The 25071-nt window shown below is 42.9% G+C and overlaps 2 protein-coding genes across 2 annotated transcripts; both read left to right on the plus strand.

Moving 5' to 3' along the window:
* The first annotated feature begins 266 nt into the window (after nucleotides 1–266).
* On the plus strand, nucleotides 267–2647 carry LOC306652483 (phosphatidylinositol 3,4,5-trisphosphate-dependent Rac exchanger 1 protein-like). Its single transcript, XM_079125350.1, has 3 exons — nucleotides 267–416; nucleotides 1719–1811; nucleotides 2337–2647. Exons 1-3 carry the CDS (start codon nucleotides 336–338, stop codon nucleotides 2397–2399), a joined length of 237 nt encoding a protein of 78 aa, XP_078981476.1. The 5' UTR covers nucleotides 267–335; the 3' UTR covers nucleotides 2400–2647.
* Nucleotides 2648–5418: 2771 nt separating this feature from the next.
* Nucleotides 5419–21865, plus strand: LOC306652471 (phosphatidylinositol 3,4,5-trisphosphate-dependent Rac exchanger 1 protein-like; the record flags this gene model as incomplete). Its single annotated transcript, XM_079125345.1, has 6 exons — nucleotides 5419–6063; nucleotides 6373–6534; nucleotides 7198–7408; nucleotides 8007–8352; nucleotides 9921–10105; nucleotides 21714–21865. The coding sequence occupies exons 1-6, from the start codon at nucleotides 5965–5967 to the stop codon at nucleotides 21863–21865; spliced, it is 1155 nt and encodes a 384-aa protein (XP_078981471.1). The 5' UTR covers nucleotides 5419–5964.
* Nucleotides 21866–25071: the final 3206 nt, after the last annotated feature.

Below are 25071 nucleotides of genomic sequence, written 5' to 3' on the forward strand. Positions count from 1 at the left end.
CCTGGGTGCCTACTTTTTTCTGTCCAGTTCCACACGGTTTATTTTTGTGACCCTGGTTTGTTCTATAGAGCAGGTGGGGTAGGTTCAGATTTTTCAAGAGAAGGCAGAAATCCAGCTCCTTATGTGAGATATCCTAGTAGGTTAGTGTTGGCATGTGATTCCGTTCTAATAAATGTAGCATTTGGGCCAAAGCAAACCTATCCAAGTGCTACCCAGTTGGCAAGTGTGTCTGACATGTGGTCGGGGAGTCAGAGTGCCACTCTGGGTCTGCAGTGCTGGAGAAGAGCAAGTTCACGGATGAATCACAGTATTTCCACTTCCATGCTGATGAGGAGATGGAGGGGACCAGCAGCAAGAACAAACAGCTTTGCAGTGACTTCAAGTTGGTGGAGAACATTCTGGCCAAGTGGGTGCTGGTAGGAGCAGGGCTCAGCCAGCCTCTTTCCTTCCCAGCACTCCTGGGGATTCTAGGTGGCTGGGAGGCCAGTTCACTGCATTGGCCAAGTGTCCTCATTCACGCTGGGGCTGCTGAGCACCCTCCCTGGCCTTCCAGTTCCTCCTATCCTCCCTGCATGCACAGCCTGGTGCTGAGCCTGGGGGTGGCCTCCCAAAGTCACCCCCCTGCATCCCAGGGCCTTCAGTCTGACAGGTGCTGCCAGTGTTCAGTGGCTGTCACTGTCTGCAGTTCAGGGAGTTCTCATAACTGTGCAGAAAGTGTGTCCACCTAGCCCCACAGTCCTGTTCTCTGCCTGTCCACTGGTGAACAACAGCTCCTCCTAATGTGTGGCCCCAGCTGGTGGTGGACAGGGTCTCAGAGTGGGTTGCTCATTCCCACCCAGGTTGGAGATGGTCTTCCTGATGGGAAGATGCCCACTGCCTTCTTTGTGGGGGCTACCATTCCTCCAATTTCTCCAGGGATCCCCAGCACATGCAGGGTGGGCTGCAAAGGCTCAGAGTGGCCTGGGAGACCCTGCCTCCCCAGGTCCATCTCAACACCAGCCACCTTGGTCTCCCTCCTCACTCTGGGTGGTGGCACTCTGGCCTGCTGCCTGGCATACTCCCCCACTGTGGTGTCTAGCTGTGTGCTCCAGGGCAGCCCTGTGGCCCCACCTTGCCCTGGCCTGTAGTTGCTTTGCTTTAATTTGGGCTGCACATGCCTCCATGCTGCAGTCTGGACCCCTGTGACCATCAGCTGCAGAGCTACAGCAGGCAGGGCTGTTGAATCTGCCCTGTTTAGTAGCTGTCTCCCATCCTGTGCAGCACCTGGCATGTATGAGGGGCAGAGGCTCCGTCCCCAAAGAGCCCCAGGATCTTCTTCCAGCAGGAGGGGGGCTGCTGCTCTCTGAGCTGCTTTCCCACATCCATGGTTATGTTCTGGGTTTGTTTTATTCATTAAGTCATTTATTGAGCACCTATGATTTGTCAGTGGATGGGGAGACAGTAACATGGAAGGAAGGAGATTGTCCCCTAAGCTTGCAGGAGGAAGGGGTGACTGACAGATTGGATGAACACACCAGGCTCTGGTGGCAGTGGGGTGATGTCCTCACTTCCGGTATCTACTGAGCACCTACTGTGTGCAGTTGGCCTAGTCTTGCTGCTGTCCTGCAGACCCCCCATCTGTACCCACCCTGGTGGCCCTGGGACATGAGGAGATGGCAGGATCACAGTGTCATGGGGTCAGGGTGGGATGTCTCACCAGGTCTGCTTTGAGTCCTCAGAATCTACCCCAGGAGGAAGACTATGACTTCAGCATTGAGAATAAGATCAAGGCGGTGGTGGTGAAGTCAGTCCAGAAGGGCTCCTTGGCAGAGGTGAGGCCTCCTGACTGCTGGCAGGGGCTGTGTGCAGGTGGAAGGAGGGTAGCTTGGCAGGTCTGAGGACATCAGCACTGCTTCTCTCTCATCCACTTGGGGAAACTGGACCCAGAACTCCTGCAGGTATCCAGGAGTGGTAGTGCACCCCCCAACTCAGTGTGCTCCTGCGTGGCCCACCATCACCCTCTGCTGGCTCTGCACAGAGGCACTGGGAATGCTCACGTTCTGAGTCAGTTTTCCAAAGAGATTTGATGATAAAAAAACTCAAATAGCGGTGGCTGGAGCCAGAGGAGTTTCTTGCTGTGCCATGCCAGAAGCCCTCATGAGAGGAGCAGTCACCAGGTGGCCACCCCATTGGATGCCAAGCCGGGCAGGCCACCCTCCACAGCTGCTTCAGTGCTTTCTGCAGGGGAGCCTCTGTGGCCTGCAGGGCTGCTCCTGTCCTAACAAACACAGGGAGGGTCCTTCACTGTGGAAAGCATGGTTAATAACCACATGTCCATCTGCCCTGTTGTCCCCAAGATGGCTGGCCTGCTGGAGGGCAGGAAGATGTACTCCAACAACAAGGATCTGGTGTTGCTGTGACCCTTCTCTGAGGTGGAGTCCCTCCTCAACCAGTGCTTCTGCTCCCACTGCCCCCTGCACCTCCAGGTGGCCACCAAGGCCAAAGAGTGAGTGTCCCCCACCCCTGCTGGTGTGCTGAGGAGGTGCTGTGCTGGGGTGCTGGTGGGGCAGGAGCTGGCGGCCCTACAGGTGGCCTGTCCCTGCAGCCACCATGGTATGTGATCCCTGGCTATGCTGAGGGGCCTTCAGGCCCTGGGCAAGTGGCCCTGTTGGTGTGGACACACTTCCTCTTTTTAATTAGCCTCTAGTCAAGTTGGGGGACAGGCTGGGTTCAAAAGTACAGGTAGGGGCATGAGATACATCCCAAGCTGGGTGGCTACTGAGCTGTGGACAGACAGAGGTGAGAGTGGACTCGGATGTGCAGGTAGGATGGACACAGAGACTGGCAGGAACTGGGACACCTTGCAGGGATTCTTGGGGATGAGGTTCCAGGCAGAGGTGCCTAAGCCTGCAGTGGGGCCATCCCTGGCATGTTTGAGGACCAGCAAGGAAGCTGAGGGGTTCAACCAAGTGATGGGGTGAGGAAACCAGCCAGGCAGTGGGGGTGAGCCTGTGGGGGCTCGCCTGTGGAGGCCCGCCTGTGGAGGCCCTGCACCTACATGAGCCCTCTAGAGAGCAGCTGGAGGTTCTGGGGTTCAGTGGCTGCAGGTGGGGTAGGTCGAAGTTCAGGGCAAGTCCTCTACTTTCTGAGAAACAACCACCTGGGTCCAGGCCTCTGGGGAACAGTCCAGGTCCTGGCCTGGCAGTGGGTGGACCAGTCAAGTATAGCAAGGCGCTGGTGTTTCCTAAGCCCTTGCGTAGAGTCGCTTGCTGCTTAACCTTCTCCTGTGCCAACTCCCTGGATCCCTCAGGAACCCCATGAGTGGTTGTGTTGATGTCCCGTCTTGGAGACGAGGGCCTGGAGCCCAGGACATCAAGTAGTGCTGGATGAAGGACAGTGGAGAGTAGGGTGTGACCCAGCCCTGAAGCCTAGCTGCCCTTGTCACCTCACCCGCCCAGGCAGAGACTGCATATCACGTCAACCCCAAGGCCCCAGGGGCAGGGCTGGCACTCAAGAACCGTAGGAGGGCTGATGTGCACCTGGCGACTGACAGCACTGGCTCAAGTCCCAGCTTCTGGCCCTGAGACCTTGGGGGCTGCTGTGCCTCTCTGAGCCCCTGCTTCTTCTGCCACACAAGGCTGACCCTGGTCCAGGACCACAAAGTCATGCAGGACCTTGAAGGAGACAAAGCTCTAGTGACTTGAGCCTGGGTCCAGAGGCAGATGTCCCTGCTATGTGACCTTGGCTAGCTGCCCCTCTCTGAGCCACTTATTCTGCAGAATGGGGTGCCAGCTTCCTTGCTGCCCATGAGGGGCCCATCAGCTCCAGGGAGGGAGGTACCCAGGGTGTTTGGGGATTTGGGGTGGGCACAGTTCACCTGGTGGCCTGCCTTGCCTGCCACACCCTGTCCACTCCTGTCCCCAGGCTTTGTGGCTGTGATTGCAGGGCTGAGTGCCAGCCAGTATATCCTGAAGGTCAACAGCAGCAGCATGGCCAGGGAGGATGCCCTGGGGGTCCTGGAGCACTTCCAGGCATTCCAGAGTCATGGCCAGGAGGCACTGGTGAACAGCCCATGGCCAGGGGAGCCCTGCTGGGTGTGGTGGGGCAGTGGCTGCCCCCCAGATGCATGGGCAGCCCTGGGGGCCCTGTCTACCAGGCACAGGAGGAGCCTGGTCCCTGCATGACCTGGTATCCAGCACCTGGGTGGTGGAGAACCTCCCTCCTTACCCCTGGCATGGTGGCAGAGTGGTGCTGTTGGCGCATGTGTCCTTGGTGGGGCTGGAGCTGGGGCTGTGGGAGGGCAGCTTTTACATCAACCATCCCCTGGATCTTGAGGTGTTCCTGGGGCACATGCTGTGCTCCAGGCTGTCACTTGGCCCTGGGGACACTGGAGGCCTGGCATTTTCCAAAGACTCCCCTCCCCATGCTGATGCATGGGGCAGTCACAGTCCATGCTATAGGCCCTAGGAAACTCAGGTGGCATTTGGGAGATGCTTCAAGGAGGCATCTCTGACAGGCCTGAGCCCCAACTGGTCCCCAGGCAGCTGGTCCCCATCCCCCCTCCCTGGACATTCTTGGACAGTGGCTCCACCCAAGTCCTCTTCCACTACATCTACCATACCCACAGGGATGCCCAGGAGACACAAGCCAACAAGGAGACCCCTGGCAAGAACTCCTGTTGCAAGGGGGCCCCGTAGGAAGACCAGCCTGCCTCAGGTAGCAGGGAGGTGAGGGTGACAGGGAGGGACCAGGGTGTGTCCTCCATGCCTGGCCTCTGGGCCTCCACAGCTGCAGTTCTATACACATTCTCTGGGCCTCCCCAGACCCACAGAGCCTGAGGCTCAGGGTGACACCATTGTATGCTCTGGATGGGAGTCTCTGGGCTCAGCCCAGGTGGCTGAGGGCTATGTGCATTCTAGGCTCAGGGGTCTGTGTCCTTACCTGCCTGGGCTCCTGGAAGCCCCTGCATAACTTTTGCTGCATTGCGGCTCCACTGCCATGAAGGCCCTGTGTCATGACCTGAGACCCCTTTGGCCCCCTGGGGACCTGTGGGAGGTCAGGTACTCCTGGTGCAGGCTCTTCCACTCCTCTGGGGGTTGCTGGCTCTGCACTGTGCTCACAGGATCCAGGGAAGGCTTCAGTGCCTCTGCAGCCACCTCAGTCTGAGACCAGGCTGCCACCTGTCCACTCGGCCTTCCCACTGGATGCTTACAGGAGCCTCCCTTTAGGACCTGCCCTTCCATACTTTCAGATTCTCAGCCCCACCCAGAGTCCTCTAACCTTTCCTTTCTCCTACCCTCCTACTTCAATACCAGCAACACTCTCATCCACCCACTTCCTCCTGCCCCCAGCATCTGAACACTCCCTGCACTGCCATGAATTTTCACCAGGATGGTTGCAGTAGCCGGCTCACACCTCTTCCTAGGGGTCCCCCAAACAGGAGAGCAGACCTCCAGATGACACCTTCCAGCTCAGGGCAGAGATTGAAGTCCCCGCCTTGGCCAGCTCCAGCCTGGCCCTCCAACCTCCCCTCCTAGCACTCTCCTGCTTGCCCTCTGCTCCATCTGTTCCAGCTGAATATATCGCTGCCCCAGGGCCTTTGCACTTGCTGTTCTCATTGCCTTCAAAATTCCACAGTTCCACTTCACTTACAACCCTGTCCTCATTCAGATCTCTTCTCATAGACCTCTGTAAGTCCATTTGTAGGTCCAACAGAACCCGAGATCCACCAGAGTTCTGCCCATCTGTGGGACTGGACTTCAGGGGTAAGGGAAAGTGGGGCCCCTTCTGAGTCACACAGACTGAGAATGTCTCACACGGGTCAATTCTAGAGGAGACTCCTCCAGGACAGGGACGCACAGTGGCAGGCAGCAGAGATGGACAGTGCTGGGGATGGTCCACACTCCTACTGGCTGTGTGGGTGGCAGGGCCTGGCTGGCCATGGCCTGGTGCTCTCCTTAGCATCGCCTGCCCTTGGCTTGCAGAATGGCCTCTGCTGTCCCTGGACCCTTAGCTGAGCCTGCAAGAGGATTGCCCAGTGGTCAGCCTGACAATGGACAACATGGACCTGGAACCTGGTGTGATGTGTGAGTACATGAGCACCATTGGCATCTGGAACCACATGCTGGAGTGGATCATAGAGCTCTGTGGCTGCTTTGGCCTCACTGCCAAGGTGACTGGGGCAGGGGCAGTTCTCCCATGTTGGGCACCACATGCTGCGCATCCTCGCTTGGTCCTCATCCTCGTCCATGCCCTGGGGGCTGTGAGGCTGAGGAGGGTGACTGTCCCTTCAGTTGAGTCTGGCATGGGCAGTGGGCCTGACCTGGTGGTGTGGGTGGAACCCTGGACCCTCGTGGCCCAGTGAGCGCTCAGTCGCTGCTGCTGTCTCTGCAGATCCTGGAGGCCTTTGCTGCAGACAACAGCGCCTTCGTGCACAACTATAGGCGGCTCATGGCCATGAACAGTGCCATCATGACCATGTCCCACTATGAGTTCTGCAACATCTTCAACACCAAGCTGGAGCGCATTGGCCAGAGAATCACCTGCTACCAGCCAGTACCTGCTCCCTGTGGGGCCCCACCACAGCTTCTAGGCGTGGGATCTCACCTGGGGTGCTCTTGTTATAGGTATCACAGTCCAGTCCAACTTTGCTTAAACAAATGGGAAATTTTATAGGTTTCTGTCACTGAAAAGTGCAGAGGTGAACCTCAGTCATAGCTGTATCCAGGCTCTTAATCGGACATTACACTAACACAAGAGTATGGCTGCTCTCCCTCCCTCAGCTTTGTTCCCCACATTGGCTTCTCTCTTGGTCAATGAGATGGTGGCTTGCAATAGCTGCAGCATCCCTTCAGAAATTGACTCAAAGGGAGCTCTTAATGGATTGGCCCTGGCTCCTTGCCTGGCCTCATCCAGTCTCTGCTGGGTTGGAAGGCAGCCCTGCCTGAACCTGGGGCACTGGGGTCAGGAGAGATGGTTCCCTCAGAGTAGGTCAGGTGCAGCTCATGTGCAGCTCAGGGGCAGCAGCTGACCTCAAGAAATGGGTGCAGCTATATAGAGAGGTCTTCACTCCCGGCCTCCCCAGGGTCTTTCTGTGACCCAGGAGAGACAGCAAGCTCCTGACCATCTAATTCGGGGTGTCTGGCTGCAGCCAGGATGGAGTGTGTCTGGGAGGTGTTCCAGAACCTGCCCACCTCATAGCCCATGCCATGTTCTCAGTTTGCAGCTCAGTTGAAGAGCCAGGTTAGCCCCACCTTCAAGCAGGCTGCCCTGGAGCCTCACTTGCTAAGCGGCCTGAATTTCTGCCCCACCAACTGCCATGTCAACCTCATGGAGGTGTACAACCCCAAGAGGACCCCCTCTGTAGGCCAGTCCTTCAGCATCCGATTTGGGTGCAAGCCCTTCCTCATTGGCCTTGACCCCAAGCAAGGTACTTGCCTGTGTCTGTTAGAGATGGTGATTCCACCCACACTACAGTACCCACCCAGAACAGTGTCTGAGGGCCAACAGTCCAGGGACATAATGTGTCTGCATAGGTGTCAGGGTCCAGGCCCTACTCTCTTCCTGGACCCCATCTCTAGATGGGGCCTCTGACTTTCAGGGCACCTCATGGTAGAGTGTGACTGCTGGGGTACCAGCTGTGTCTGTATTTTCAGGCAGGAAAAATCACTTGTTAAACGTGTATCAGTATCAAACTGAAACTGTCTTCTTGGGGTAACTTAGTGGGTTGAGTTCCAAAAGGGGAGGTTGGGCCCTGTGGCACATGCCTATGACTCCAGCTAATGGGGAAACAGAGACAGAATGATCACTAAGTTTGAAGACAGCCTTGGCAACTTAGTGAGACTCTGTCCCAAATTAGAAAATAAAAGGCTGAGGCAGAACTAGTGGTGGAGCACTTCCCTGGCATGCATTAGGCCCTCAGTTCCATCCCTGGTACCACAAAAAACCCAAGTTCTGTTTGGGAAGTTCTCTTTCATGGGTCCTGGGAGGCCTTACCCCCATCTCACAGGACTGCTCTCCACCTGCAGGCCACCTGAACCCCATGTCCGACACCCAGCACTGCATCACCACCATGGTGGCCCCATCCTGGAAGTGCCTGCCTGTGGTGGATGGGGACCCTGTAGGGCAGACTCTCAGTGACAGCTCTGGGTCAGCCAGTGGGGCCGTCAACCAGGAGGACCAGGGCCTGAGCTCCCTGCTGAAGCAGGAGAACCATGAGGTGCAGGATGCTTACCTGCAGCTCTTCACCAAGGTAGATGTGGCCCTTAAGGAGATGAAGCCTTTGTCACGCAGATTAATAAGTGACAGGCCCCGCCTGAATGCCTCTGCATGGGTGCCTTGGAGGGAGCTGTCCCATCACACTGGCTGCAAGCAGTGGCCCTGGCATTCATGCTCAGGTGCCTGGGCCCCCACCCCACTGTGACACCCAAACTGTCTGCAGACTTGGCCAGGTGCCCCTAGGAGTAGGTCACCCTCCAATGAGCTGTGAAGGCTGCAGCATCCTTAGGGGCCTGAGGCTGCCTGGTGAAAGGCTCAGGAATTAAACATTGCAGAATGGTGGGCCGCTGGACCTGAGGCCACCTTGCTGCAATACTGCAGGACACACAGAGCACCCCAACCACATCAAAGGAGTGCCTGGGGTCGGCTTGTAGCAGGGTGGGGCCCAGGAGGGTTGAATGGTACCCCCTCATGTGTCTGGCCAGGCCAGAGGTAGGCCGTAATGCAGGACAGTGACAATTGTGGGGGAGACAGGCCCCTTAGCCATTAGGACCCTGGAGATGAAGCCACCAGAAATAGCCTCTGAATGGGGCTAGGGATCTGCCTCTGACACACCACCTGGAGGAAACAGTTTGGGACAGTCTGGGACACTTGAACCGGGATGGGATCCCAGGGGTGCTAAGGAGCTGTTTCTGTTCTGCACAGTAAGGACATCTACCTTGAGCCTGTTGGCTTTTTGGGTGAGTTGTTCTGTGTGTTGAGGCTGCCTTGGGCAGCATTTCTGGTTTCCACCTGCCAGGGGTCTAACAAGTGTGCTCCGTGTGGTGACAAACAGGCTGTCTCAACAGTGTGCCCTTGCAGCACATTTCCCCTGGGGGAGAAGCACTGCTGAAGGCCTCCATGTTGGAGACACTGCGGGGGGATGTGTAGGGGCCTTGCTTTCTTGTTGGGAAGCTGCAGAGCCTGCAGGCCCTGCGTACCTTCTCTCTGCTTTGTCGGTTGGTTTCTCCATGCAGGAGGCCAGGCTGCAAGCTCTGAAGCCCGAGGCATAGGCTTTACTCCTGGCCCACAACCTGTTGGCTGTGTGACCTTGGGGCAACCTCTCTGACACTCGGTCTCCTCATCTGCAGAGTGGAGTAAGTTGTGACACTAACCTCATGAGAGGTGGGGTGGTGTCTAGCCCAGGCTTGCAGATCCTGCAAGGCACTGGATGCTGTTCTGTTCTGTGTTCTATTCCTCTCATCTCCCCCAACCCAGGAGGCACATGTGAATTATCGCATTTTACAGGTTGAGTCTCAGAGGCTGAACAATTTGCTTTAGGCAACTTAGTCATGAAGTGATGGCCTTAGGGCTAAAACTGCCTTTTGAATGACACTTCATTGTGACCCAGTTATGCCATGTGTTTACCTGCCACCTGACCTGGGGGCTTTCATCCATGGTTGCAGAGCCCAGTGGTGGTCCTGAGGCCCCACAGTCTGCTGACTGAAAGCCTTGCTCTCTAGGCCTCTTCCAGCATCCCAGCCTGCACACAGAAGCCAGAGCCCCCGAGCTAAGCCAGGAGCCACAGGACTGCATGTCTTGGCCCCGGCAGGCACCCAGCTGGGCATATGCAGAGTTGCAGTGGGCCTTTCAGTTGAGGGACACATCTCCCCCTGTGCAGGCTTGAAGGTCAAAGGCCAGTGAAGCCATGGCCTGGGTCTTCACCTTGAGCCTTTATCCTGCAGGCTACTGTCCACCATCATGGAGCCCACTCCCAATGGGGCCTATGATGTGCCCCTGGCTGAGGAGGGCTCATCCACCCTGATAGCCAATGAGGACAGTGAGATGGACAGGACTGACCACAGGGGCATCAAGAAAGTGTGCTTCAGAGCCAGCCACAAGTCCTCAAGCCAGTGGAGACGTCCGACACGCAAGCAGCTTCTGGGACCAGGGTAGGCAGCCAGAGACCTCTCCAGGCCGCCTTGTCCCCCTCCAGCTGCAGGCTTTTTCCATGGGGCGATCCAAGATGGCAGACTAGAGGGTGACTGCATCTCCAGTCACTCCAGAACCCAGGATTCAAGAAGGGGAGGCATTGAGAGACTCAGACTAAAATAGAACCACGGGGTGAGTCTCCCCCACCCAGTAAAGCTCAGCTAGGCCGCTGGCCTGGATTCGAGTGGCTTATTAGAGTAGGACAGGGCAGATAGAGTCTCCCCCAGGCAGCTCTGTGCACTCTGGCGGTGAGCTACTTCCACAGCGACAGAATCTCCAGCCTCGCAGAGCAAGCCCACCAGTGAGAGACTTTCTGCACAGAAGCAGCACGGCCAGCTCTGGCTCGCCCTGGCCAGCTCTGGCCCACCCCTCTGTCAGCTCTGGCCCACCTGCAGGTTGCTTCAGTGACCAGCACAGGGCGCCAGGGACTTTCCCAAGCAGCCCAGCACTCTCCAGCGGGAAGCGCCTCTCTAGGCTAGCTTCTCGGGGCAAACCACCCAGTGAGAACCTGTCTACACAGAGCCAGCCACAAGTCCCCAAGCCACTGGAGACCTCCGACCTGCAACCAGCCTCTGGGATCAGGGCTGGGCAGCAAGAGACCTCTCCAGGTCTCTCTCCCTGGAACCATTAGCAGGCTAGGGGCAGCGTTTTTTGGAAGCACTACATTATCAAGTTAATCCACCACTTCTGGCTACTGAAGGCTGGTAGGTGATACACTGGAAATCTACAGGGACACTATAAGCCAATAGAGGAAATCTACAATATCACAGAGTCCCACTGACATCTGACCAATATGAGAAAACAAGGGAAGAAAAAGTCTGAAACAAACCTAGATACTATATCAATAAAACCCAATGACAGCACAGCAGAAGAAATGTCTGAAAGAGTTCAGAATGTACATAATTAAAACAATCAGGGAAGCAAACAAGGAGATGAAAGAACAAATGCAGGCATTAAATGAACGCACCAATCAACAGTTAAAAGAGCAAATAAGGGAAGCAAAAGAACATTTCAATAAAGAGTTAGAGATACTGAAAAAAACCAAACAGAAATCCTTGAAATGAAGGAAACAATAAACCAAGTTAAAAATGCCATAGAAAGCATAACCAACAGGATAAATCACCTGGAAGACAGAACCTCAGATATTGAAGACAAAATATTTAATCTAGAAAACAAGGTTGACCAAACAGAAAAGATGGTAAGACATCATGAACAGAATCTACAAGAATTATGGCATATCATGAAGAGGCCAAATTTAAGAATTATTGGGATTGAGGAAGGCTTAGAGAAACAAACAAAAGGAATGAACAATCTGTTCAATGAAATAATATCAGAAAATTTTCCAAATCTGAAGGATGAAATGGAAAACCAAGTACAAGAGGCTTATAGGACTCCAAATATGCAAAATTACAACAGACCTACACCAAGGCACATTATTATGAAAATAACTAACATTCAAAATAAAGACAGAATTTTAAAGGCCACGAGAGAAAAGAATCAGATTACATTCAGGGGGAAACCAATAAGATTATCAGCAGATTTTTCATTCCAGACCCTAAAACCTAGAAGGGCCTGGAACAACATTTACCAAGCCCTGAAAGTAAATGGATGCCAACCAAGAATTTAATACCCAGCAAAACTTACTTTCAGATTTGACAATGAGATAAGATCCTTCCATGATAAACAAAAGCTAAAGGAATTTACAAAAAGAAAGCCAGCATTACAGAACATTCTCAGCAAAATATTCCATGAGGAAGAGATGAAAAACAACGATGTAAATCAGCAACGGGAGGAACTAGCCTAAAGAAATAGCCAAATAAAGGAGAAACAAAATCATGTCAAAAAACAAAAATGAGTCCAATGCCTAGGAATACAAATCATATCACAATAATAACTGTGAATGTTAATGGCCTGAACTCATCAATCAAAAGACATAGACTGGCAGATTGGATTAAAAAGAAAAATCCAACAATATGCTGCCTGCAAGAGACCCATCTCATAGAAAGAGATACCCATAGACTAAAGGTGAAAGGATGGGAAAAAACAAACCATGCACACAGACACAGCAAGAAAGCTGGAGTATCCATCCTCATTTCAGACAATGTGGATTTCAAGCCGAAACTAGTCAGAAGGTATAAAGAAGGACATTACATACTGCTTAAGGGAAGCATAAATCAGCAAGACATAACGATCATAAATATCTATGCCCCAAACATTGGCTCATCCATGTACATCAAACAAATCCTTCTCAATTCCAGAAATCAAATGGACAACAACACAATAATACTAGGTGATTTTAACACACCTCTCTCACCGCTGGATAGATCGTCCAAAGAAAAATTGAATAAAGAAAACATAGATCTCAGTAACACAATCAACAATTTAGACTTAACTGACTTATATAGAATATACCATCCAACAAAGAATGAATACACTTTCTTCTCAGCAGCACATGGATCCTTCTCTAAAATAGACCATGTTTTATGCCACAAAGCTACTGTTAGCAAATACAAGAAGATAGAGATACTACTTTGTACTCTATCAGATCATAATGGACTGAAATTAGAAATAAATGACAGAATAAAAAACAGAAACTTCTCCAATACTTGGGGATTAAATAATACACTATTATATGATGAATGGATAACAGAAGACATCAGGAGGGAAATTAAAAAATTCTTAGAAGTAAATGAGAACAAAGACATCATATCAAAATCTCTGGGACACTATGAAAGCAGTATTGAGAGGAATGTTTATTTCATGGGGCACATTCAACAAAAGAAGTAGAAATCAACAAATAAACGACTTAACATTACAGCTCAAAGCCCTAGAAAAAGAAGAGCCGACCAACACCAAAAGTAGTAGAAGACAGGAAATAGTTAAAATCAGAGCTGAAATCAACGAAATTCAAACAAAAGAAACAATAGGTAAAATTAAAAAAATAAATGATTCTTTGAAAAAATAAACAAAATTGATAAAATTGATAAACCCTTAGCCACGCTAACAAAGAGAAAGAGGGAGAAAACTCAAATTACTAAAATTCGGAATGAACAAGGACGTATCACAACAGACACGAGTGAAATACAAAATATAATTTTAAGGTATTTTGAAAATCTATACTACAACAAAACAGAAAACCTCGAGGACATCAACAAGTTTCTAGAGACATATGAATTACCTAAACTGAACGAGGAGGACATACACAACTTGAATAAATCAATTTCAAGCAGTGAAATAGAAGAGGTCATCAAAAGCCTACCAACAAAGAAAAGTCCGGGAATAGATGGGTTCTCAGCCAAGTTCTACAAAACCTTTAAAGAGCTCATTCGGATACTTCTCAAAGTATTCCATAAAATAGAAGAGGAGGGAAACATCCCAAACTCATTCTATGAAGCCAATATCTGTCTGATACCTGAACCAGATAGAGATACATCAAGGAAAGAAAATTTCAGACCAATATCCTTAATGAACATTGACGCAAATATTCTCAACAAAATTTTAGCAAATCACATACAAAAATATATTAAAAAGATAGTGCACAACGATCAAGTGGGTTTTATCCCAGGGATGCAAGGTTGGCTCAACACCAGAAATCAATAAATGTCATTCACCATATCAACAGACTAAAAGTTAAGAATCACATGATTATTTCAATAGATGCAGAAAAAGCATTCCATAAAATACAGCATCCCTTCATGCTCAAAACACTAGAAAATATTGGGGTAGTGGGATCATTCCTTAACCTTGTGAAGGCCATCTATGCTAAGCCAATGGCCAATATCATTCTAAATGGTGAAAAACTGAAAGGATTCCCCCTAAAAACTGGAACAAGGCAGGGATGCCCTCTTTCACCACTTCTATTCAACATTATTCTTGAGACTCTAGCCAGAGCAATTAGACAAACCAAAGAAATTAAAAGGATATGAATTGGAAAAGAGGAACTCAAACTTTCCCTGTTCGCTGATGACATGATTATATATTTAGAGGAACCTGGAAATTCCACCAGAAAACTCTTAGAACTCATAAGTGAATTCTGTAAAGTCGCAGGTTACAAGATCAATGCTCATAAATCCAGTGCATTTTTATATGTAAGTGATGAATCTTCAGAAAGAGAAATTAGGAAAACTACCCCATTCACAATAGCATCAAAAAATAAAATAAAATACTTAGGAATCAATCTCACAAAAGAGGTGAAAGACCTCTACAATGAGAACTACAGAAAAGTAAAGAAAGTAATTAATGAAAACCTTAGAAGATGGAAACATCTTCCATGTTCATGGATAGGAAGAATTAATATTGTCAAAATGGCCATACTACCAAAAGTGCTATATAGATTCAATGCAATTCCAATTAAAATCCCAAAGATTTACCTTACAGAAATAGAGCAAGCAATTATGAAATTCATCTGGAAGAATAAGAAACCCAGAATAGCTAAAGCAATCCTCAGTAGAAAGAGCGAAGCAGGGGGTATCGCAATACCAGATCTTCAACTCTATTACAAAGCAATAGTAACAAAAACGGCATGTTATTGGTACCAAAATAGACAGGTAGATCAATGGTACAGAATAGAGGACATGGACACAAACCCAAATAAATACAATTTTCTCATACTGGACAAAGGGTCCAAAAATAAGCAATGGATAAAAGATAGCCTTTTCAACAAATAGTGCTGGGAAAACTGGAAAACCATATGCAACAGAATTAAATTAAACCCCTATCTCTCACCCTGCACGAATATGGTTATCTATAGATACAGAAGGAGAATTTGAAAAAGTACAGTTCCAGCTCTTGTTTAAACTACTAGAAAGTCTACAGAGACAAGGAAACTACTACAATATTGTAAAGCTTACACATGACAAATCCAAGGACAACATCATACTGAAATCAAAAACCTGATGTCATTTCTTCTAGAAACAGGAACAAGGGAAGTATGTCCACTCTCAATATCCTTATTCATCTTAGTGGTCATAATTCTATCCATAGAAATCAGACAGATGAATAAAATTAAGAGACATGAATAGAAAATAAAGAATTCAAATTAATGTTGATGACAAGTTTATATTTTTAAAGGATTCAAAAGACTCTCAGAAGACTTATAGAATAATTAATAAGTTTAGTTAAAAATGGGAGAAAAATCACATAAATCAATCCAATACATTAATAAGAAATTTAAAAAGAGATTTTAAAAAATAAAGCTCCCATAATAACATGTTAATATCCAGAGTGTATAAAGAACTCAAAAATTTGACAGACATCTAATAAGACAAATAACAAATGGGAAAAGAACAAGACACTACTCAAAAAAAGATACAGATTCAACAAATGTATGAAAAAATATTAAACATCCCTAGAAATTGTGCAATGACAAATAAAATCTCCATTGTTATTTCTTCTCACTTTGTTAGTAAGAGAAATAAATGAGATCAGAAATAATACCTGGAGACAAGAATGTGTGGAAAAAGTAAACTCATATATTTTGGGTGCGGTTGTAAACTGATGCCACCACCCTGGGTTTTACTGTGGTAATGCGTCAATTTAAAAATTAAAAAAAATAATTTGTACCTACTTATTATTCTATAAGAACCAGGATCTCTGGTCTGATTCCATGGTCCTTGATCCATTTTGAATTTTGTGCAGGGTGAGAGATAAAACTTTAGTTTCATTCTGCTACATATGGATTTCCAATTTTTCCAGCACTATTTGTTGAATATGCTATCTTTTCTCCATTGTATGTTTTTGGCACCATTGTCTAGTATGAGAAAACTGTATTTATTTGGGTTTGTCTTTGTGTCCTCTATTCTGTTCCATTGACCTACCTGTCTATTTTGGTTCCAGTGCCATGCCATTTTTATTACTATTGCTCTGTATTGTAGTTGAAATTCTGGTATTGTGATACCCCCTGCTTCACTGTTCCTACTAAGGATTTCTTTAGATATTCTGAGTCTTTTATATTTCCAAATGAATTCCATGATTGCTTGCTCTATTTCTATGAGGTTCAACATCTCTAGTAATAAGAGAAATGCAAATCAAATTACCATAAAATTTTACTTCACTCCAATTGGAATGGTGATTAACAAGAACACAAGCAATAATAGGTGTTGGTGAGGATGTGGGATAAAAGGTACTCTCATACATTGCTGGTGAGGTTGTGAATTAGTGCAGCACCTGTGGAAAGCAGTGTGGAGATTCCTTAGAGAACTTGGAATGGAACCACCATTTGACCTAGCTATCCCACTCATTGGCCTATACCCAAAGGATTTAAAATCAGCATACTACAGTGATGCAACCACTTAAATGTCCATAGCTGCTCAATTTACAATAGCTAGATTGTGGAACCAACATAGATACCCTTCAATTGATGAATGGATAAAGAAACTGTTTTATATATACACAATGGAATATTACTCAGCCATAAAGAAGAATAAAATTATGGCAATTGCAGGCAAATGGATGAAGTTGGAGAATATGCTAAGTGATATAAGTCAATCCCCAGAAAACAAAGGAGGAGTAATCTCTCTGATAAGTGAATGATGATGCATAACTGGGTTGGGAAGGAGGCAAGAATGGAGTAAGGATGGATTGTGTAGAGGAAAGAGCCGTGGAAGGGGTGGGAGAATGAAAAATAGCAGATTGAGACAAAATTTATTTCCCTATGTACATATATGATTACACAAATTGTATGACTATCTCATGTAAAGAGAAATAAGTTTTACCCCATTTGTGCATAGTCAATCAAAATAGTAAAAATAATAAAAGATTATGATAAACTTAAAAAAGCAAACAAAAGAAATAAAACCGTTCTATGACACTCTACCACTACTCTGAATACATAGCAAGGATTTAAATTCAGCATACAAGTAATAGGCAGTCACATTTATGCTTATAACAACACAATTCAAAATTGCCAATCTATGAAATCAAGTTAGATGCCTTTCAATACATGAGATGATAAAGAAAATCTGGCATATATGTACAATGGCATATTATTCTGTGAAAAAGAATTAAACTATGGCATTTTTTTGGTGAATATGTGCTTTAATAGACTATTATTCTATGTGAAATAACTCAGACATGAAGCCAAAATTCAAATGTTTTTTCTGATATAGTAAGTCTATTAAAAAAATGAAAAAAGGAGAGGGAAAGGAAAAATGTAGGAGAAAAATCCCATGAAAACAGAAGAAAGTTTGGTGGACCAAATTAAGGTGAATGAGAGAGAAAAGTGATGAGATAATGTAAGAACTATGGAATGAATGTGACTCAAATTTCTCTTTTACATATATAAATACACCAAAGTGAATCTCACTATCATATATATCCACAAAAACATTTTTAAAAAGACATATAGGTAAGTACCAGAAAGCGCAGAAAAAGCAGAATACAGGACAAGGAAAACTGGATGGAGAAAAGGAGATAAAAATGTAGTAGAGGGGACTGGATTAGAGTAAATTTTAGTCCAATTTCTTAACTGCTGAAATGAATCCTATTGTGATGTACAAAAAATACAACCACTAAAATAATGCTTTCCTGAAAAAATGATGAACCCAACCACTATGTATCACTATAATGCTCTAGTTGAAAATAAGAAAAGAAAGTTAAACACAGATAAAATACAAAACATAGAAATAGTAACTTAGATTAGAGTAAAAGAAAATAAAAAATACAACATATTTGTTGGATGAAGCTTCACATTAACCTCTGAATTTCCTAAAATTCATAGAAAAATAGAAAAAATTTTAAGTTAATATGGTGTAAATACAGTTTTTTTCTGATAGTCACATGGCACTGAGGATTGCCAATGTTTAAGGATGTTTGCAAAAATCATTTTCAGGATTTGCATACCTTTTTGCATATTTTTGCATTTTTATTGGGGATTTTTATTATGTGACAGACTTTCATAATGCAAGTTATTTAACTTATTACACTTACTATCCATGCACCTCACTCTGACAAAAAAAAGTCAAAATAAGTGAACTTTGAAGAAGCGAGCTTGTGGTCTTAAGTACCTCACTGTCTTTAGGGATTTTTGTATTACTTGTGAAATGGCTGTGTTGCCTTGATAGTGGAGAAAAGATTACTTATAAGAATTACAGTTTTGATAATCATATGACAGAAAAATTACCCAATATTTTGTGAGTCACAGTGATTTCTTAATGCATTTTTTTTTACTTTGAGTCATTTTACCTTTGATTTTAATTATAATTTGGGATATTAACTTTATTTTATTTTTTAAAGTCAAACTTGAGATTTGCTCAGGTTTCAAATAATATTTATTTTTTAGGAAAATCTTACATATAATTTAAAAAATACAGGGTAGTTCCATATATCCATTACCTAACTTTACCAATAAAATCCTAGATATACTACCTGTGAAGAACAAATAAAAGAAAAAAAATAGTATCTTCAATGATAATTTCCTACGTCAAAGTACATGATCACATGACTCCAGTTTTCTGGGTCTGCAATGGGTATACCATGATGATGGAACAAAATGGCACAGGACATTTTTTTCACCATATGGCAGTCAGTAACCAGATATTGGAAAAATTCAGGGACACTATAAAATCCAACTCCTTTTCCCAATGTCCTACTTTATTAACCCATGTCTAAATGCTTACTCTTAAAATTCTCTTTTCCATTCTAGTTATTATTTTGACAAATGGATTATTCCAGAACAAAATGTTATAGCTTCCATAGTCCAGTATCCTCATCATTGAATGATGCTTCATTGCCTAATGAATGAGCTTTACAGGGAACATTCTTAGACCCAAACCATAACAGTCAACAATTTTCTTGAACATTATTCATTTTCTTGAATATTTTTTTGTTATTCTTAAAATCATATGCTAAGAAGTTAATGACAAAATTTTGTCTTTCATTAATAAAAGAACAGGAAAACGTTTTATTCATCAACACAATTCTACTGACTTGAAATATCAGAAAATTTGGAATTTTATAAACTACTATATAGCAAAGTGCTCACAAAAGAAGGTACTTGAAAGAACTTGCTAAGTTATTCAAAAGAATCCAAATACTTTCACAGATTTATATCATGTTAGTCATTAAAATAACAGTGGTTTTGTAACACTGCTACATAAGTTAAAACTCAAAATTTAAAAAAAATTATAAAATTATGAGTTCAGAATTTTCTACATGAACACCAAAATTCTTATCATGAGATAAATGTTTTCCCAAACAAATAGCAAATCTATTCCAATATGTAAATAGAAGGCAAATGGGTAGCTGAATCAGACCCATTCTATTGTATACCCAAAATAAGCTGCTTTGATACATAATAATTGTATATCAATAAAGCACTTAAAATGAATGTATGAATGAAGAAGGGATGGTGGAAATCAATAGAAAAGTTATTCTAACAAAATGAATCATACTATTTTCAATTATAATATTATTTTTAAAAATTCTTGCATTTTTTGAAAATAATGAGCCTGATAAATCTGTGTTGTTGTGACTTCAATGAATCAAAAACATGATATTAAAGTTTGAAATCCACCCTCTAAGAGAAAATTTTAAGATATTGATTTTGTGATTAAGTAATTCAGAGAAATGATTTTAATCCTGAGATAAGTTATGAACATATTAAAATATTTTATTCTCTTCCTCTGCGAATATATCTGGACTTTGTATTTACTTTTACATTTTATAGATTTAAAAAAAATTGCCTTCTCTAATATCAATTCCTACATCTACACCATATATTTGCATATAAATGTGCTTTAATTTTTACCTGATTAGTAATTAGCATGTTACTCTCTTTCTCCTGTTTTTGTAGCTCTTTTTACTTTTTAAAATCCTTTGCATATTTACATTTTTTTCTTTAATCACAATTTCTATTTCTCCCATCAATTTTGTATATAAATGGATTCACTGCTCATCTCACTCTTTTTACCCTATTTATGTAAGTTATTTTCTGCAATTTCTTTATTTGCTGGATTTCATGGTAAAGATGGATGCATTTTCAAATAAGGTTCATTAAACATTAATTATTGAAATTTTTGTTGGCTATTAAAATTTTATGATTATGTATGCATTTTTTGTAGAAAAGTACACCAAGAGAGGTATGGTTTGCTGTTCAGTAGTAGAATGCTTGCCTAACAGAAGTAAAGCTCTGGGATCTATCATCAGCATCACATAAGTATAAACATGAAACAATGTTATTGTGTCTATCAACAACTAAAACATAGGCATTGGGAAATATGTACCATGTAATATCAGGTATGCAGAGATATATTCCTCCAAATTTCTGACCAGAAACATTTTTATGTTGAAAAATAAAAAAACACACCACACCCAAAAAAGAGATAATCCATCAAAAGATCGAATGTGAGATTTCAAGACAGGAGGAACAGATGGGACAAAAGCAGAGAGGGATAATGTCTAGAGATCATGGAACTGATACAGAGGTATAGCATCTGTTAAGACAGATGAAGATGGAAAAGTAGTTTGCAAAAGTACTCAAATTCTAGAATTTAAGAAAATTGAAGACAAAATCTTATTCCTAGAAAATAGTATTATGTAATTGGATTCATCAATTCTCACCCTGGTCCATACCAATCCTCATTCTAAGATGGTTCTGGTCAAGGTTTTTCTGTCATAGCAGTGAAAGTTTGGCTCATGTTCTATCTTAACATTTTTCTTTATTTTTGAATTGGCTATAGCACAGGCTTAAGGTATTAACATATTGAACTCAGAAGCCATAATTTTTACTTTGTTGTATCTTTTGATTTGTTTCTATTTAAAAATGTTTTCATCAATTTTCAGAATGGCACTTGTACCCTGTCATCCCTGCTGCTTGGGAGACTGGGGCAAGAGGATCACAATTTCAAACCAACCTCAGAAACTGAGAGAGGCTGTGAGCATCTTAGTGAAATACCATCTCTAGATAAACTATATTAAATACTGGGGATATGCCTCAGTGGTTAAACACATCTGGATTCAAGTTACCATACAAAAACACCACATATTTTAAATTTTATATTTGGTACTTTTCTTCAACTTACTATATCTATATGTATTTATGGACATTAGAATTTGTGTCTTCTTATATTTTTGCAGATTCTAATTGTGTTATTTTTTCTGACATAAACTTGTTTAACATCTCAATTTTACAGAACTCCAAAATCTCAAAATTCTCTTATTTATATTGATCTATCACCCTGACATGGAGTTATCCATTGTTTAATCTGTTTCCCATAGTTGTTTATCATGAAATGTTCTTTTAGGAATGTCATTTCATTACTTTTGTTAATGTTTAATTTCAAGTGATATCTAGTTAATTTTATTCTGCTTGTTTTATTCTATATGTTTACATGGTGATTTTAAACTTATTATAATCTTTTTCTCAATTTCAGGTTTCTACTTTTAAAATACTATATTTCACTATAGCTAAATTCCTCTAAATATCTCTGATTTTATTTTGGTATAGAATAACAAAGAATAAATCCTTTTCTCTCACAGCAACTTTCACCTCCTAAATCTAAAACCCTGAATCTCAGGAATCCATAAATATGTGACCTTTTGTGGAAAAGGGGATTATGCAGAGAAAAATTCAAATATTTTGAATGTGAAGATTGTTCTACTTAATCTGGGCATAGTCAAGTTTACCACAATCACTTTTATGAGAATCGGCAAAGAAGATGGTGGTCAGAGTGGAACTGTGATCATGGATACAGATGTTTGACTGATGCTTGATAAATATTAAGAACATAAAAAGAGCTGATGATTGTAGGAAGCTCTGGATACTGCAGGGGGAAAATGGAGTATCCTTAAGTTTAGCCTCCAGATAGGAGAAGGTGTGCTGAAACCTTGACCTTAAATCTCAAGTCCCATAATGTGCCTTGAACCCACAAATAAGATAATACACTATGTTTTAAATAATAAATTTTAGGTAATTTTTATGGACTCAGTAAGAAAACAATACAATAAAAACAATCCTTTTCCATTGTTCAGGTGCTGTGTGTATAGGTAAGATATTCTTACACTCAACCCACATTTCAACATTTACCTCAATCTGTTCTACATACTATAAATATCACTTATGTATATAGCCATTACTTTTGAGTCAAGTATGATTCTCAGTGTAACCTTCTCTGTTACTGTCATATCCTTACACTGTAGAAATTTGGTGATCAATTGTCTATAGATATATAGAAGGATTATCTTTGTTTAGTTTGTATGCATCTCTAAGTTTGGTATCAAGTGCAGTATATGAATATTCCAGTTAATTATAGAACATCCAATGCAAAATGGGCATCTACTCATATGACGCAAGTAGCAATGCTGTAATGCTGTAAATATGGTGTGAATCCCTGGACTCTGTCCTGTCATCAATAAGTCATAATTCACTGCTGAAGTCTTAGTGATAGTTGATTTCTGAACAATCATGATGTTGTACTAAGCACTGCTTAGGATATTAAGTTAACAGATAGTCTACATCCAATTATATATAGTTTCTCCAGGTATGGATTTTATTCTTACTCATCATCACCTAATTTTTGGAGAGTTAGATTCTTGCAGAATCTTACCTGATATGAGTAACCTTATGAAGAGTATCATCATAATGAAGAGGCCAAAGAGGAAGTATGTGGAGAATTCCTTCAACCCTCAGCCTGTGAAGACATCAAGAGGTATATATTTTCTTCTTCTCTGAGCCTAAGAGAACCAAAACAGTCTTCAAAAGGAAGAAATGGGTCATATTTCTACTTAGTGGAAGATGAGTGAAGGAATGAGAGATACAACGAAAGTGACTCTATGAAATGAAGGAAATAATAGAAAGAGAGTAGAGTGTTAAAACAAATTCTATAAGGATGTATATAGTTCATGGAATATAAACCTGTGTATGATAACTGTTTAGTTTTCAGACTCTAAGATATAAATGTAGGAAACCTTATATGGAATTCAAAGAAAACAAAGTATATAAAACACACTCTTAAACATCAATGCTAAACTTATATAAGTTTTGGTTCTTTAGAGGATATAAGATAGTGGTAGAAACATAGATTCACAGTAAACAAAAGGTTACTGAGATTGGTCCATTTTTCTTTGGTGGTAGTGGAAAAATAAATTGGAGCAAACCACATTTCAAAGTCTGGCTCATATTTCTTAGTGCACTCTGATATTCCAAACAAAAATTTCTAACAATTATCCAATATAGTCAATGATGATTGGGGCTCATTTGTTTACCAACAGTCAACTGGAGAGACCTGGAGGGAGAAATCATTTCATGCACCTTCAAATTCAAACATATTCAAGATCTTACAGAGTATAAGCTGAGCTATGCCAAGTATAGACTGCTATTCATATCCATGTTGACACACACACCTCAAACACATAAATAGGCCAGGGGAAGATAAACATTTAAACTCTTTGTTTTTTTTACTATTTTATATCAAATGCAATTATTTCCATCTCAAACATTACTCTATGCATTTGTAGAAACAGCCTAGGCAATAGTAATTATCCTGAGAAATCTCCTTCTCTTTTAAGTAACAATTCATAAAAGAGAAGAAGATGCAAAAAAAATGTGTCCCCCATGGTATAATTTATATTCTTGGATGAGGTGGTAGACACTTTATCATTATAAGCATCCCATTCCATCATTCCATACAAACTTGGATGTCAGCATCACATACAGTTAGAAAAGGAAAGAGCATGCAGGTGTGTGGAATTTGTATATCAATACTAGGCATTGGCATGTATCACTTCCACTCTCTTTCACTTATAGAGAGCCAAATAACATGATCACAGTTAACTACAAGGAAGTTTGATAAATGTAACCCAAAAGTATACCCAGGTTGTAATACAATATTTAGAAGTTTCTGAAAATTTAACAAATGAAATTGTAAAAAAGTCACCCATATCATGCATTGACATAAGAATACTGCTATCCATTACTAGTAGAAAATATTTTTTATCTACACAAATGTAAACTATGCGTGTTCACTGAAGGCATCACTGAATAGATTTCTACTCTCTACCTAACAATAGTAAATATATATAAACACCATACAAGAACCACAACTCTTTCTTCAATTTACTTTGTCAGGCAAGCTGGATATATTAAATGTTGTTTAGGAATGAGCCAAAAGAATCCCTGTTAAATTGCCTGACATGTATGAAGCCAGTAACATCTTCAAGCAGGCTCAGCATGATAGGATATTCAGGATTGATCTTGACTGACCCAGTCCAAGAGCAAACCACATTCATATATTTTCATAGGTAATAGTTTTCCATCACTTTTTCCTAGAACAGTCTACACTCCCTACTCTCTTTTATCAATTTCCAACAACCTATCAAAAACTGTGCTTAATTGTTTTTGCTATTTTTAGATAAGAAACAATTACTTTGTAGATGACATTAACTTTACCAACTATCTTTTTAACTTTATACAATGAGTAATAAAACAGAAAAATTTTGTCTGGTTCCTCTTTTTCAGTAAATGTGAAAATGTCATCCATTTCCCTTATGATTATAGACTTCTCATTCTTATTAGTGCCTTTGTTACATGAAAAAAAAAAAAAACCCAATGCTTTGTGGAGTACACAATAACCAATATTTTTACTGAGAATTTGGATATAGACATTAATTTTTACATTCTCACATTCTTCGTTCCCTTTGATTAAAAACCTAATTATTGTTTGAGTTTCAAAAAGAAAGTTTTAACTCATTACTTTGAACATCTAAATCATATAAAAGTCAAACATACAATATGCACAAAACACAGATGTTTTAATCACAACAAAGGAAATCAATAAATAAAATATCTCTCCAAATAACATGCAGACACAAAACAAAAACATTCCTCCTCAAAAAATACTATCATGTTCACATTTGTAAACACCCTTTTAGCCACACATTACACCATGACCCAATTTTCTCAATATGCTC

This window comes from Sciurus vulgaris (genome assembly GCF_902686455.1).
Source record: "Sciurus vulgaris genome assembly, contig: HiC_scaffold_238_arrow_ctg1, whole genome shotgun sequence".
Lineage (NCBI taxonomy): Eukaryota > Metazoa > Chordata > Mammalia > Rodentia > Sciuridae > Sciurus > Sciurus vulgaris.